Source organism: Pteropus alecto, unplaced genomic scaffold (genome assembly GCF_000325575.1).
Source record: "Pteropus alecto unplaced genomic scaffold, ASM32557v1 scaffold42, whole genome shotgun sequence".
In the NCBI taxonomy this organism is placed as follows: domain Eukaryota; kingdom Metazoa; phylum Chordata; class Mammalia; order Chiroptera; family Pteropodidae; genus Pteropus; species Pteropus alecto.
In genome coordinates this window covers 3,144,274-3,160,877 of record NW_006434825.1, presented here as the reverse complement: position 1 = coordinate 3,160,877, position 16,604 = coordinate 3,144,274, and the positions used below count along the sequence as shown (strand labels likewise).

The window sequence follows — 16,604 nt, the reverse complement described above, 5'->3', positions numbered from 1 at the left end:
CAGGTGACTGGTTAAAGAGTATCACACATTGAAGAAATAAGGGCATCAGGAAGTGGAGGAGACTTAAGGAAAGAAGATGAAGAATTTAGATTTGGGGTGGATACATATGAGATCCCGTTACCAGTAGGTTCAGAGAATGTCCTAGGCCCACGCAATAGAGAGGTAGGGGCTTTCTCCATAGGCAGATTAGCACCACAGAGAACAAGCGCTTTTTCTCACCCTTTCTCCCTCTTTCCTTCCTCCCTCCCTCTCTCTCCCCCCTCTCTCTTCTCTCTCTCTCTCTCTCTCATCTCTCTCTCTCTCCCCCCCTTTCTCTCTCTCTCCCCCGCCCCACCCCAACACACAACATTGGAATCTCCAGTTTATACATGAAAGACAACCTTTCTGTCCTTACTCATCCCTCCCAGACCAGAATCCACCAAAGAAGAAAAAAGCCAGTCCCTGAAAGTGCTGACTAATAGCATAAACTTTAGAATCAAAATGATACTATTTTTGTTTCCGTACTGTCTTTATAGTTTGAACTTTCCTTTTGATATTTTGTAAATATTCATCATCTCAGAGCCTTTTGAATCGCTATGGCTTTTAGTCAAAACAGAGCAAAATGTGCCATTTGAATAATAAAAACCTCATTAAAGTGAGGCTAAAGGAATTCTTTTCCTTTAGTACAAGCCAATTAAGTGCCATTACAATTAAAGAAGTTTAGCATTTTATAGTTTCATATTCCATAAGCCTGTATTTAATTAACGGAGGTGACAAGTTTTAGGTAGAGGGTACATTTTTCCCTCTGGTGTTGTGCAATTAACATTAATGAAGAGTATTGAAATTTGGTGAAACAGGAAAAGGTTTCCCAGGTCCTCTGTGGGTTTGTGCCTCCAGGCTGGGTCTTTGGTAAGCAAGTTTCTTTGCTTGACACAAGTTTGCATTTCCTTGAGAAAATGTGCAGGCAAGGATAAAGGTAACTACAGGAGGTGTCATCAAGAGGTTATGGTGTCAAAATTCCAAATGCCCAGACTTGTCTTAAAGACAGAGAAACACTGAAAAAAAAAAAAAAATCAGCTTTGAAGAATTTTATTTTCTCTTGTGGATAAAGGGAAGGATGTAGAGACAAAAGAAGTCAAATGATTTAACTGGGAAGGTACCTTGCAAAATACTGGGGTTTTGCTCATCATTCTTATGTTGCTGGATTTTAAGTTGCTTCTAGTTCATATAGAGTTTTATAATTCTGACTCACTTATATATAATTATTACTCATCCTTATGCCTAAGCTTTTATATAAATTTTGAGTATTTCTTTAGGAAAGAATCTTAGAAACTTGTCTTAGTTTCCTAGAGCGGCTATAACAAATTACCACATTTGTTGACTTAAAAAAAACCCAGAAATTTAGTCTGTCACATCTCTGGAGGCTAACAGTCCAAATTCAAGGTGTTGGCAGGGTTGGTTCCTACTAGAGGCTCTAAGGGAGGATCCATGCAGTGCCTTTCTGCTAGCTTCTGGTGGGCAATCCTTAGCATTCCTTGGCTTGTGGATGAAACACTCCAGTCTCTACCTTGGCCTTCACATCTCCTTCTCGAAGTGTCTTCTGCCCTTCTCTTCTTTCGTAAGGACACTAGTCATTGGTCATTTCTGTCTTAATCCAGGATAATCTCATCTCAAGGTCTGAATTTAATTACATTTGCAGAGACCCTTTTTTCAGATAAGGTCCCATTTGCATGTTCCTGGTGTACATATCTTTTAGGATCCCATATAGATGCAGTGATATATCGAGGGGATGAGAGGGGACTGAGGGAGTGGTCTGCCCTGCGTGTAGGCAAAATGGGGGAGCATTGTTTGTAGAAAATTCAAAACCAATAAGAAAACTGAGTAAAGGTTGCTGTGTATTTTATTATCACGCAATGGCAATTCTAAACATTATTGATGATAAAGTATTTCTCCCTTGAGAACTGCTTCCTCAGCACTGCCCCCCTGTGTACTGCTCGGAAAGAGGATTACTGGGTGAAATAATGTGAATTTTTCTAATTCTCATGATACATATTTTCCATTTAATATCCAGGGTGCAGGAATATACTCACCAGCTTTATATGAGATAATAAAAATATAATAACAATAATAACAAATCTGCTAATTTAATAGGTAAAAAAATCCTATTTAAAATTTTGCTACTAGTAGAGTTCAACATGTTAAATCTTGTACTAGTTGTTTTGTAACCTAGTTTTATGAATTTTTAAAATGTCAATATTTCTGTTAGACTCAGAAAAAGTTTTTCTTATTGATTTATAAACACTCTTTATATAGTGAAAATATGGGTCATTTATAGTATTGCATGTATTTTCCATTGTTTCTTTTTACCTTCTTTAGATAATAGATTATTTTAGTTTTTAGACACTTTTTTTTATGCTTCCCTTTATTGCATACCAATTTTTCTTTTTAAACTCATGACTCTTCAGCTATAGTCTTCCATGAGGATGGAACAAAATCAGACTATTGCAAAAAGTGATAGCTCTATGAAAACTTCTATGAAAAGAACATTGAATTTTAAAAATAAAAGTATAGGAAATATTTTATTTCCTATATCACATAGGAAATATTTTCTATATCACGTAGGAAATAAAGCCATTGTCACAGAATCTGAGCTGCATGAGGAAATGGAAATCATCAATTTCCAGCCTCCGATTTTACAGGCAGGATTCAGAAACTCAAAGACCTTGGTGATTTGTCTGAAACTGGGACAAAACGCAGATCTTTGAACTTTTAATCCAGTGGCCTTTTAATCCAGTGACACTATAAAACTCTTTTTTTCTCTTATTTGTTAGCTAAATTCCCCAAATGCTTTTTTTCTATAAAGGATATATTTGATTGCATTTTTCTTTTTTTCTCTTATTTGTTAGCTAAATTCCCCAAATGCTTTTTTTCTATAAAGGATATATTTGATTGCATTTTTCTTTTTTTCTCTTATTTGTTAGCTAAATTCCCCAAATGCTTTTTTTCTATAAAGGATATATTTGATTGCATTTTTCCTTATTATAAAGATATCATGTATTAATTAAGGAAAAAAATTAAGAAAATACAAATGAACTCAGAAAGAAAATGATTTAGTATACATTGGGTTCCACCCACTCCAAGAAACAACTACTGTTAACATTTTTGTGTATTCTTCGTTACTATTTTGTGTGTGCATGTGTAAATATGATCATACAACAGTAGATATTTTATTTTTTAACATCAGTGTTTTACAGGGTCAATCGATTTGCTTATTTGTAATCATTTTAATGGCCACATAGTATTCTATCATACACATATATTCAAATTCATTTAATGATTTACCAATTGTACATTTATTTTAACTTTAATTCGTTGCCTTTATGTTGCAATTACAAACACTGATAGCCTTGAATATATTTCTGTATACAGTTCTTATTAGTAATTCAGGATGATTTACTTTAAGTACAATTCCATTATGAGGATTTAGGAGTGTGATTCACAGGAAAGGCTTACTTTTATTTTAAAAAAATTTATAATGAAATTAAATATATACAAAAGAAAATATAACTGGCCTCCACTATTTTTCAAAGCTCATTTCTAAAATGTAGATTTAATCTGACCTTTAGAAGGAATATGTTCAAATAATATGTGCCTAACTCTTTAGACAGAGCATTTTTACCTTGATTTGTTTACTTAGCACCTCCTAAGTGCTGTTTCTACCTTTTTACAGCATGTTTTCTCCTTTATTTCTTATATTTAAGGGCTATTTTGATTTTACAGGTGAAGAAACTGGAAATTGGACGAATTAAGAAGCATAGATTCAATTAAGTGGTAGAACCTAGATTTCAACCAGGGTAGCCAACACATGTTGGCCTGCCGGGTGTGGTTCTGCACCCCAGAAGCCCCCTTGTCCGCAGTAACCCAGGAGAGTTGCCAAGTCCAGGCCCTTCCCCAGAATGGTTTAAGATGCGACATTCCACTGCATCCCATTTCCAAGTGACTGGAGTTTTGAAGATACTGAAGAATTGGTTATGCCTCAGGGAGCACGAGTTATCCTTTTTTTAGAGTGTTTATGTCTTCACAGTGTTGGATATTTTATTTTTCAGGCCTCTGCATGTGCTCGTGTGCAATGCAGCAGCTTTTGCTCTACCTTGGAGCCTCACAAAAGATGGCCTGGAGACTACCTTCCAGGTGAATCACCTGGGGCATTTCTACCTTGTTCAGCTCCTTCAGGACGTCTTGTGCCGCTCAGCCCCAGCCCGTGTCGTCGTGGTCTCCTCGGAGTCCCATAGGTGGGTTAGAAGTCAGTGTTTTACTCTCTCATCTTCTTCATTGCACCAGCTAATGTTCCCCCAAGGCTCTTTCTGAAAATAATTTTCATTAGTCCTACTCTGAAAAATGTGGATATACTCAACCTGGCTTACTTAATTTTTTGAGGTCTTTTTTGTGATTATGGGGGATTATGTGGGTTTTCTTTTTTTGTCTACAGCTATGTAGATTGTTTTCACCACTATGCTTCAGCCATTCATTGATTTCGCTTTGAGATGGAATAATAATTGATTAAATCTGAATGCCTGACCTTTATTGATTTGTCATTCAACAACTTCAACATCTCACCAAGAAGAATATGCAGTTATTCTAGCAGGAGAAACAATGCAATTAAAGACTGTGAGATGAAATCCAATTGTTTTATAATGAGAAATTAGGGAATTCAATGCAGACATTAGCTGTGTAATTGTAGAAAGGGAAGTACTGTAGTTAGAACATATTAGAAATCTGGCCATGCCTCTTTTGGTTAAAATTTCAATTAAAACATCAGATGGCACTTCTTTTCTATTGCCATTAGGAGAATTTTCAATTGACTAAAAAGACATTTGAAAATTTCATCGTATTTTCACCATAGTTGTTTCTCGAGTTGTATAAACAACTATTTGTCTAAAGGGAAGCACTCAGCAAAGACAAAGGACTTGCTGGGTGAGGCCAGATTTAATGCATGTTAGGGAGAAAATCCTGGTGTGGTTGGGAGCTTTCATTCTTAGCAAAGTAGTTGGAAAAAATAATGTGCAAGTGCCTATTTCCCCAGCCCCCCTTCTTCTCTCCCTTAAGTCCTGAAATGTTTTAGTGACCCAGAATGAAGCTTATTTTTTTAATCATGCTTCCATAAAATGTAACCCCTGGGACTTGGAAGAGAAAGACCAGCCAAGGGTTAGTCTGAACCCTTTATCACTCCCAAACACAGGGGCTTATGGTATAAGTGACATACTGCAGATAGATTTACTTTTACCATTTTAAATTTATGATGGCCGAAATGAAAGGAAAATGCCAGTAATAATCCTCCTCCATGTTAAAAGACATGAAACATCTAGTAATTAGGTGGTAACAAAATCTGGACATCCTTATCTTTGCAAATCACACCAGGTTTGTGAAAGAAAGTGGAGTGGCCCTGTTAAGGAGTGAGGGAAGCTGCTGCGGGGGCGGGTGCAGGAGAGTGAGCTCCGGAAATAAATCTGCCAGCCCCAATCGTTCGCCAGATGTGGAGGGCACCACGGGATATGTTTAAATGAGCTGGTATTTATGGGAGATTATGTTGGATTGTCAGCTGCTCTCTTCCCTTTGTAAATCTGTATCTCAAATGGTATTTCATGTGACGTCTTTGTTCTCTCCTTCACTGCAGTGTAATTCGTTCCTACCTTGGAGACTTGAATCTTAATTTCATTTAAAAGATGAATTGGAAGGAAGGGTCTTGTTCTCTTGAATGATATCCATTTTAGTGTACAGACAAGGCGTTCCTGACATGTGTTCTGAGGCTCGCTCCTGTCTGGTGATCAGTCCTGGTTTTCTGCTTTCTGATTATCCTTTGTACATATCAAAGGGTGTTTTTACAAAACGTTAATTCCCTCACGCTGGTTTGTTGATCACGCTTCCACCACCTTCCACAGCATCCCAGAGCCAGTGTGACTACTGGGTGCACAGTACTGGGAAAGCACTCGCTCACTGCTCGAGGACCCAGGGCCCTAAGCTGTGCTGTAAAATGGACGTGCCAATATCTAATTACCTCCATAAACCTTGGCAGCATCTCTTCTTGGAGTCAAGACCCCCTGTTAGGGGAAAAATAAAGTCCTATGTTTGCAGAAAATATTATACCAGACTGCCCCAAGGCAAAATATTTATTAGCCTCCCCATGTCTTCGCTGTATTTTAGTTACTTATCTGGAGTGTTAGCAAGTGAACTGAGTTTCTGCATACCTAAAATCCATCATATTAAAACGAGAACTTGACCTCCTTGCTGTGAAAAAATTTCAGATAACAATTAAAATAGAATGAAAAGAGTGAATGCTGGCTGAACAACTCTAAATGGCCACAGCTGTGTTGAGTGTCAAGTTGCTACACACACGCACACAGACACACAGCTTCTGATGCAAATTCAGTTCTATTCTTTGAACATACTAGCTTTTGTCTACATAGAATCTAGCCTAATTGCTTTAGTTTGGTAATTTAAAAATCCTCAGTTAAAAAAAAAAATGAAGGAGCAGTATATATAGAAATGCAAACTAGAGGTCCCCTCACACAGCACATGTTAACGTCCAGAGAGCAGATGTTAACACGTTAGTGTACGTGTAGGAGGATCACTCTATTAAGACATGATTGTTTGGCTTTGTCAGTTTTTCAACATAAAAATAGAGTAGGCAGCCTTTGAAGAGTTGTTTTACTGCCTCTTGAGCTGAGAGGTGAATACGATCGTTTTTTTTTTTCAGGAAGTCTGCTGTGGCTCAGAGGAATCAGAAAGCTTGCCCACCCTTCCTGCTTCCTACAGTACTGTCAATACAAGCTAATCAGACCTTAAAAATGGGTTTTAAGCGAAATAAGCCAGACGGAAAAAGTTGGAAATCACATGATATCACTTATATGTGGGATATAAACCTAAAAAACAACAAATGAGTAGGACAAACAGAGACTCATGGACATGGATTATAGACTAGTGGTTACCAGAGGACTATAGAGTAGTGGTTACTAGTGGGGTGAGGGAGAAGGGAGTAGGTAGACGGAGTAAAAGGGGTCAATTGTAAAAGGAGGTAGAGGGAGGGTGAAGTGGGTAAAGGGGATCAAATATATGGTAGCTGAAGGAAACTGGACTTTGGGTGGTGAACACACAATAGAATATACAGATGTCAAATGATAATGTACACCTGAAAATTATATGGTTGTATTAACCAATGTTACTCCAATAAACTTAATAAAAAAAATACCCATATTGTCAGGGTAGAAAATTAGGGGTCCACTTAGGGTGGGCCTGATATTTAGCAGCTGTGCTTCCACCTTAAAACCTGCATTCAGCCTGGTTCCATTTAAGTTCTCATCGTTTGTGTGTGTGTGTGTTTGCCTTGTGTCTAATTGGGAGCTATGTATGAGTGACTTCTCTTTGGAGTTTAATCAACGCAGTGTTCCCCAGTCATGAGATTATTCTGCATTGTCCTTAAAAACCAAAGCAGGAAACTCATCTAAACATTAGAAAGTGCCACACGCAAAGTGCCACGTTCTTCATTCTCTCTAATAGAAGATCTGCAATTAATGGTAAATTTTTCCTTTTTGAGCAAGGTTTGAAAGGAAGTTTTTTGTAATGAGGAAGACTTGCCCTTGGTTCGGAATTCCAAACCCATGATTAAACTTTGGTTCTCTAACTGTATTTAGTCTATACTATGTGTTAGGCATTGTGCTAGGCAACATGCAAAGGGCTCTCTGTCCACTTTCCAAGGATTCACAGTCTAGCATTGGAACCAGGTGAACAAATGCCTTGCCATCTGGTGTGGTAAGGACAGAGACACAATGTACAGACAAAATGTAAAGATGACATGATTTGCTTTGTTACCAGTCTTGGAGAGGTGACAGGATTATTGAACACTAGGCATATCATGGACTGGGTCGTGGAGACTGGATACTTAATTTCCTTGGAAACATGCATTTCAGTCTGCTTTGCCTGGCTTTTTTCATTCTACCCTCCACTGCTACCTAAGACATCCAGCAGTGTGACGACCAGCAGTGGAAGAGAAGAGTTAGGGAGAGCTTCGTGGTAGAAGTGACACCTGAGCTGGGTTGGCCTAAACAAATATGTCCATAAGGGTTTCCAGCAATACATGACAGAAGAAGAGTAAAGAGAGTGAAGAATGTTATATTTATTCTATAGATTTCAGATATTGTTTAAATGCTTAATGCTCTTTTCTATTCAGAGAAGGTAGCCTTTCTAACACATTGCCTGTATCTTGGATCATTAGGCTCTTAACAGTCTTTTTGTAACAACTCTTCTGTAACCTTATTACTATGTTGAAATATAATTCAGAAATAATATAACTTCCCTGAATAAATATATTCTAATTCAATATGCTAACTTATTGTAATATAAAGAAAAAAATAAATGTGAAGCAAAATAGCATTTGTTTCAAAATGTAAATGCATGGGCAGGACTACAGGACAGGTAAATAATCAGATGCACACATCCACGCATAAATCACCTGAAGTGGGATGTTTACAAATGCAGACAGTTAATGGGCATGTGGCATGACAGACCCCCACACCATCAGCATTGAGCGAAGCCTCACCTCACCTCCTCCAAAAATCACAAAATCTAAAAGTGCATTCGTTCGTCATTTACACCATTGTTGCACTACACTCCTGGAAATTAAGTGGGTGTTAAAACTGTACATATATGTAAGAGACACTTAGGCTGTAGGCTCAGATAATTTATACACAGGCTTTTCATCCATGTGAATGTCCAGCGTGGCAGTCCTCATTGAACAAGACTCTGCCAGCACCGCAGGACATCTACCATCCCTGGCCCCCACCGGCAATCATTATGACAACCAGGAAAATCTCTCATAAATTTTCAAATTTCCCGCTAAGTTCCACTGCTTCAGACAATTAAGCTCAGAAGTCTGCATTCTTCCTGTGGTTTGGGGACTTGGAAACAGACAGCCAACAATTAATTTAAAGGTCCCATTGCCATATCCATGATGGTGTTTCTGGCCATCAGGTTTGCTGATGAATTTAGAGCAGCAATGTCATTTAACACTAGAAATTGGATGTCATTGACTGAATCCTAGAAAAGGGATATTTAATTTCCATTAAAACATGCATTTTCTCTGCCCCTGTGATGCTTTTCTTGGTCAGAGCTCAACTGAACTGCTCGTAGCAACAGATTATTCTGTAATTTTCATTTTACCTTTTGCTTTTATTTTCCATGGCAGTTACCTAGATTACCCTTATGCTTCCTTATTACTCAGTGCAAATGCCCAGAGTTAATTTAATGAAGCAAACTATTAACAAAGGTCCTTAACAAAAATAAGACCATCGTCTAGAAAATTTCTTTTGTTATGATCTACTTTTTTTTTAAGAACGGTCATTACTTCGTTGTTATTTAAAAAGAAAGGAAGGAAGAGAAAAAGAGGAGAGAAACAAACAGCTGGTGTTTAACGACTCTGTCAGACCCAATTATAAAACATCAACTACTTACTTTGATTTGTGTACATCCATGCTGTGGGTATACTTAAAAACATTAGACTCTGCCAGAACTCATTTTGGCTTTGTTTATATTTGTCTTTTAAACATATATAAGACTATTGATGGCACCTCACCAAGGTTATAACCCCTTTATAATCATTAATTTTTAATCTGGAAAAGAGTCTTGGAGGCAGCAAGACTCATCTATATATTTACTTGGATGCTCAAATGAAAATATACAGGACTCAGGCATTGGCTAAAATAACCCAAGAAAGCCCTGTCAAAGGTTAGGAATGTGATATCTTTCTGTTTCCAAAAAGGAACAGTCCTTTATTTAAGATGCTTTTCCATTTAATTGAATTATCCTTGAACTTCCCGTCGAAGGTTTTGAAAAATATATGTTAAAGGAGGGGGTGTTCAGTTTGTTAAGACCTCTTCATTTATGAGTTTGGGCCTTTATTAAGTCTATCTTTGGATCCACTTGGTTTATATTGTTAAATCACGATTGTGTATTTTTAAGAGAAACTTTGTTTCGATGTTTACACAGTTGAGTTTTCAGTAGTCTCTGTAGTTTTGCAGATTTCTAATAAAAATTTTAAAAAGCTGTATCAGACATCAGAGATTGGCTGCTTCACGTCATTTTTTTTTTTTTTTTTTAGATTTACTGATATTAATGATTCCTCAAAAAACCTAGACTTTAGCCGCCTCTCTCCATCTAAAAATGACTACTGGGCCATGCTGGCTTACAACCGGTCCAAACTCTGCAACATTCTCTTCTCCAATGAGCTCCATCGCCGCCTCTCCCCGCGTGGGGTCACATCGAATGCTGTGCACCCTGGAAACATGATGTACTCCTCCCTTCATCGCCACTGGTGGGTGTACACGCTGCTGTTTACCTTGGCCAGGCCTTTCACCAAGTCCATGGTAAGTGAACGGCTTCTGTCGCCGCCGCAGGCACCTTCAATGTGCCTTTATGGGAAGGGTCCGGGAGAAACCCAGGCTTGCGTTTTCTTCAGCTTCTCGCCTCTTGTCATGATGAGTCTGGTCTCGGGAATCACATCATCAGGCCTATTAAAGCCATTGGAAAGGGCTCTGGAACACATTTCAATTGACTGTAGATTACATTTGTTTCTCTAAAGGTGTCTCGGAGGGCTGGATAGAACATGTGGTTTTTCAATATTGTGTTAAGTATGGCTAAAAGTCTTGATGGTGATGATTGGTTTTCTTTTGATATGATTTTTTTTATATTATTATTCAGAAACTGTGGTGCTTGGAAACTGTGTTTTTGTGTTAGGTGAAAAACATGGATTTGTGACTGTTGAATTATCAGCTGATATGATTCCTTTGTTTCCACTGAAAGTCTGTATCTGATGTTCTAAATTCTTTTAATGGGTGTAAACCTCTCCTGGGGTATGCTTCTTCAGCTAGAAGTATGTTTTACTCTTTATTTCCCCAAAGATGAATTCATTTGAATGAATCATACCACTGTGGTTAAATTTGGAAATATTGACAAAGGTAAGTATGATATTTTTCCATTTTTGATGGTCGTATAACAACCGTATCTTGAAACTTCTTCCATGAAAGCATTTTAGTAAGAAGCAACTTGAATGAAGAACATGCATTTTATATAATTCATTTGGTGTAGTATTTTTCTAAACCACAGCTATTCCGTATGGTAGTCACTGGCCACGTATGGCTATTGAGCCCTTGAAAATTGGCTAATATAGCTAATTAAAGAACTAAATTTTTAATTTATTTAAATTAATTTAGATTTAAATAGCTCCATGTGTCTAATGGCTGCCATATTGGAAATCACAGTTAAATAATGTGCCTAGCACAGCGTCTGGTGTGTGGTAGGTGTGTAGTACTTCTTGCCATGATGATGGTTGTTCTTGTTGTGAGTGTTACTTTGGTTCTGAAGATTATTTTCCAAAATGCGATTGCTGCTGATGGATACAAAGGTCACGGAACTAAAAAACTCTGGTAAATTGGGAGTCTGGTGATGGTAGTTGGGGGACCTCTGGTAAATTAGGAGTCTGGTGGTGGTAGTTGGGGGACCTCCCTCGCCCCAAAGGCCCAAGGAGAGGGTTATTGGCAAGGCAGGAAGGATGCTCAGTGGAGAGAGCTTGGTTCTCCAACCTGTACATCTGGTCTCTGCAGAAGCCATTATAGAGTGGACTTTCCATGTTCCTTTCCCCAAGTGACTGGAAAATAGCGTCTTTTAAATGCCACACATGTACTTTTTTAGACAAGCCTATATAGATTAGGAAGACTATGAAATATGTAGCTAAGTTTGATACTTAGGAAAAATTCTCTCTAATAATGTCTTTATATATTTAGGTGTTTAGTGGTATGTCTTAGCCATCAAATTTCCACATGACCAGGTTTATAAAGAGATGGAATGGGAACTCTGTATTTGCTTGTCAAACTCACAGCTAGTTGCTTCTCTTTCATGAACATTTAGGACTCTGTATTCCAAAGAGGAATCCGTGTGCATATGGATTTAGGATTACTATATTTCAATGGTAGGACAGACTGGGCTTGTTGGAAAAACCACCCACATGTTTTATCCTTCTGCACATCGCTTGGCGTTGCTTCCATCATGATAAGACTTTTGCTTCATAGGTGCAGGTTGCACTTCTGCCATTGTAATGCAAACATATTTTGGACATAAGCCATGCAGTTGCATTCCCATTCCTACCCCCATGTAAAAGTTGGATTCCTAAATGCTCACAAAGAAACTTAGCATAGATTCAATGTCCCCATCACCAGATGGCTGATGTTCTGTGCTTTGTCACCCTTTCTGCAATTCACTTCAGAAAAAGCGTTTTTCTTTTGACATGAGTGTTGCTAGAGTATACATTCCATTGTACAAGGTCAAGGAAGCAAGAAGCACAGCCCAGCCTCGTGCTTGGGAGCTCTGCTTTCGCTTCTCTGCTGCGGCTGGCTCCCTTAAGTATTAAACAGCAGTATTCTAATATCAGCGTCCCTTTTTTATTTGCTGTGACTTGCTGTGACTATGGTGATTTTAGTTACAGTAATTAGGTCACCCTTCATGGAGTCAGGCTATTTTAAGTGCCTCTTTAAGGAATATTGTTGCAGATCAGTAATTTTACAATTGGATGTTCTTGTGCAACTTTATTAAATGTAATCTGTCTTTTAAATGTGGCCCTTTTACAGTTATACATTTCTAATTGTTGCTGTAAATGCATTATCACTTTGAAATTAATTAATTTTTCCATTTTGGCCGCCCGCAGTATAATAATCACTAATGAGAAACTCACAGGGATTAATTCTCAGCACAGCGACCCCCACGGGTAAAGCCATGTCTCTGTCACCTCTTCCTCTTGAGGTCTAGAGGACAAGATAGGAATACTTGGGGTCCCGGGGGAGAACTTTTGTGTTCCCTCTCCCTCTAATTTATGATAAAATAAAAATAAGGAGTTAAAAATGAGAATGGGATTTTTTTTGATGTTGTTTAAAAAAAAAAAAAAAGGATTCTTCCTCTAGCTGCTTTTTAAATATCTTAAAGGAAACTAAAGTTTGCTGGGAGCTTTCAAATAATGAAGTCACATCCATCATGTATGCATTATATTTATTTTACTGTCTCTATGAAATTTCCTGTCCCTTTTTTATGCAATTAAAATACTCTAAAATTACATTTTTCATATGCATGCATTAATATATATATACGTTGTCTGTTAGTATACATGATATCTTCATGCATACATATTTAAGGAGCTTAATTCATGAAACCAGTCATATAGTATTTTCAAGGATAATTTTGTCTATTTGCAATTATTGCTGTGTGTGATATCTTTAGATTCCTTTCCATACTCTCAAGTAAGATGCGACTTGGCAGTGTAGGACAGACACCATCATGCTTTATATAGCAGCATATATGTCTTCATGTATCTCACAACCATTCTACGATGTTAGAATTATTATTCTTACTTTGCATTTAAAAAAGAACAGAGAACTTACCTAACTTGTTCAGGAAAATGGTATTTCAGCTTCAGATCCTTCACCAACCAATCCCAAGTTCAATTTCTTTGTTAAATGCACCACAGTGCCTCTGCCATATATATCTAGTTATACAGTTATGTTTTCTTTTTTAACATGTTTGAAAGTACCTTTGTGAAATTAACGCCCCCACCCCCCGCCTGTCCATTTTTTCCCCACGTAAGCTTTCAGTTCTGGTAAACAACATCTTAGCTAGAGTTTCTAGGTCTAAGCCAGCCCTTTGCAGATTGGTATGTAAATTTGAAGCTGAGCACCATCATGTGCCTCTTAGGGTGTTCTGTGCAACCAAATATTTGTGTTGGCAGGTAACAGTAGAAAGAATATCATGTGTCAGGGTAGCAAGAGCTTAACAGATGTTTTAGGGAACTGCATTTTCAAATCATTTTACATTAAAAAAATAGCTTGAGTTTGTAGAACTTCTGAAACGATTGGGTTACGTTTCCTGTGGCCGTGTAAAGCCAGTCATTGTGCTGAGTTTTAACAGATGTGCAGCGACCCTGCTAATGGATGGGCCTGCAATGCTGGTTCTGTTGCAAAGTTATAAATTATAACTAGAAAAAGCACAAGATGTCATTCTTCTAACCTTCGGGAAAGCCAGGCTGGGTAATTCTGCCCTTGAATAACCTGCTGCAGGGTGATTTATAGTTGGACAATTTAAAACATAATGAAGGAGATAATAGATGTTGATTTGTTCTTTAAATTAGTATTTTAGAAAAATATTTCCCCCACCTCCCTTTTAAATACCTGCAGCTGACTACACTCTAGATACTATCAAGGACAAAAACCCCCATTTGAATCTCTTGGCACATAAGAATAGAAACAGGGTACTTTTTCTGGGTTGGGAGAAGGAAATAGGATTTTCGAAGTGGAGATTTCAGCATATTCTTCACTAATCTAAATATTTTGAGACTCCCTGGTGAAAGTTGAATTCTCTGGATGCCAGTCCAGATGTTAGAAAACCAGACTCCTAAGACTCCTCTGTGGTCGGGCCACATTTGAGCTTTCCTGCAGACCCCAACAGAAGGACCTGCTTGGTTTGTCTCTTCTCCTCGGAGAGGCCACATCTTCGCAGCCTCAAAATTCTTAGTTTTCTGGATTATCATTAGCATTGATTTTATTAGTCATCCCTCAATTCTGCCTGGCATTTTACAGTTTACAGTGATTTGCTCAATGCAGAGTCTCAGGGATATGGTAGAGTAAAAAAAGAGCAAAGGATTTAATACCATTAGGCCTGTACTCAAAATTCAGGTTTCCCCCTTTTTTACTTGTATAATTTTGAAATTATTCAGTTTCTCTGAGGCTCATTTTCCTTATTCATTTAGACTACAAGTTATTAACACCCAGTTAAAAGCGGTTGAAATAATAGAGATTTGTTTTTCTTATGTATTCAGCAGCCCTAAGGTGGCCAGGAGTGTGTTTGGCTATTATACAGCCAGCTTCTTTGTGATTGTCTTGGTTTTTCCCTCATGCTAATAAAATGACTGCAGCAGCACCAACCATTGCATCCTACACGATAAAGTCTGAAGACAGGATGTGAGGGATGGGACCTATCCTTGCATACCTTCCTACTTTATTAAGAAGGAGAACATTCTGTCTCATAACTATCCTCCCTAGAAGATTTCCCCTCAGCTTCTATTGGCCAGGATTGAGTCACTTGTCATATCCTAGGTTCAGGGGAAGCTGGGAAAGTACATTTCTGGCATTTTGTTTTTGTAGTGTGGGAGGTGAGATATGTTGGAAAGGAAAAATGATAGAATAATGGCTTTTGAACAGGCACCATTGAATAGGTGTGCATATAGTTTCCTCATTGGTCATATGAGAATACTATACATTTTATAGGGTCATTGTGAAAGCAAGTGAGGATTGAGTCGAAGCCACCTGGCCTTATCTGGTTCCCTTCCTCTCACCCAGCTTTACCTCAAGCCACTTTCAGCCCCATTCTCCTTCCTTCTTCAGGATTTTGAAACTTATTGTTCTGTAGGCTCGGATGCTCCTTTCTTCCACTCTTAAAACTCAGTCCAAACATTATACCTCAAGGAAGCATTAGATCAAGATTTGGTCAAGACTCCTTCTTATATGCTCTCATAAGAGCCAGTGCTTATAATGGGGAGTCTTGACACATTGCCATCTCAGACGTAAAGCACTCTATATGTATGTGCTGAATGAATGAATGAAGGGCCCCTGGAATTTCTCCTTCATAGCGTTTAATGCAGATGTAATTTAGAGAAATAATGTCTGTAGTTTTGTGTTTAATGTCTCTCTTCTACTCCCTTGAAAATGCTGTTTTTGCCTTCACACTTTGTATGACTGGTCCATAAAGTAAATGCTCAGTAAATATTTATAAATGAGTAAATGAAAGATGATTAGGTGCTTAATGGATGGCAGTCATTAGCACATTCCTTGTCATTAGTCTCTGTGAGGTGCAGGGAATTGAAGTTCAGAACCTGTAGATAAAGAAACAGATGAGGCTAGAGGACCTGCTCAGAGCCACACAGCTATACATACATAGAACAGCTGGGACCAGAACTGAGGGTCCCCTAGAATCCTGGTCAGGTGACACATGAGGAATCTACCCAGAGGTGTGTATAGGGAAGGAAGCTATTTAAGGAGAGAACAGCAAGGCATAAGAAAGATAAGATAAGCCTTAAAGCTGGGCAGCTCTTGGATCAAACCCAGCTTCATCCCATGCATTCTCTTAGGCACATTTCATAACCTGATTAAGATTCTTTCGTAAAACTAGGGTGTTACACCTTCCTCACGGGCTTGTGTTGAGATTTGAAGGAGATCGTGAATGTACAGCATCTAGAATGTGTAGATGCTCAATAGACATTAACTCGTAATATTATCGATGTGTTGGAATTAAAGATCATGAATGTATAGCAATCAGAACAACCTATTCAATAAACATTAATTATTATGGTTATCGTTATTATTATGATGATTATTTTTTCAGACAAGAAAAGCCTTGCTTCTTGTCCCATTGCTTATAGATGCCCATTCTGGTAATGATGGCTCCGTGTCTGTCCCAGAAAGTCTAATTCTCCCTGCAAAGTTTAAGCATAAGGACATCGTATACGAGTCTGAGTAAAAGCTGAGGCAACATGCGGGGTG

General features: G+C 38.1%; 1 protein-coding gene across 2 annotated transcripts in view; it reads left to right on the top strand.

The window, feature by feature from the left end:
- The window catches only part of WWOX (WW domain containing oxidoreductase), a 908,680-nt gene that overhangs the window by 252,451 nt on the left and 639,625 nt on the right, over positions 1 to 16,604 (top strand). For both annotated transcript variants that reach the window (XM_006909708.3, XM_025045381.1), the window contains exons 7-8: positions 4,086 to 4,271; positions 10,130 to 10,394. In XM_006909708.3, the coding sequence (XP_006909770.1) occupies positions 4,086 to 4,271; positions 10,130 to 10,394 (451 nt within the window). The remainder of the gene's footprint in view (positions 1 to 4,085; positions 4,272 to 10,129; positions 10,395 to 16,604) is intronic.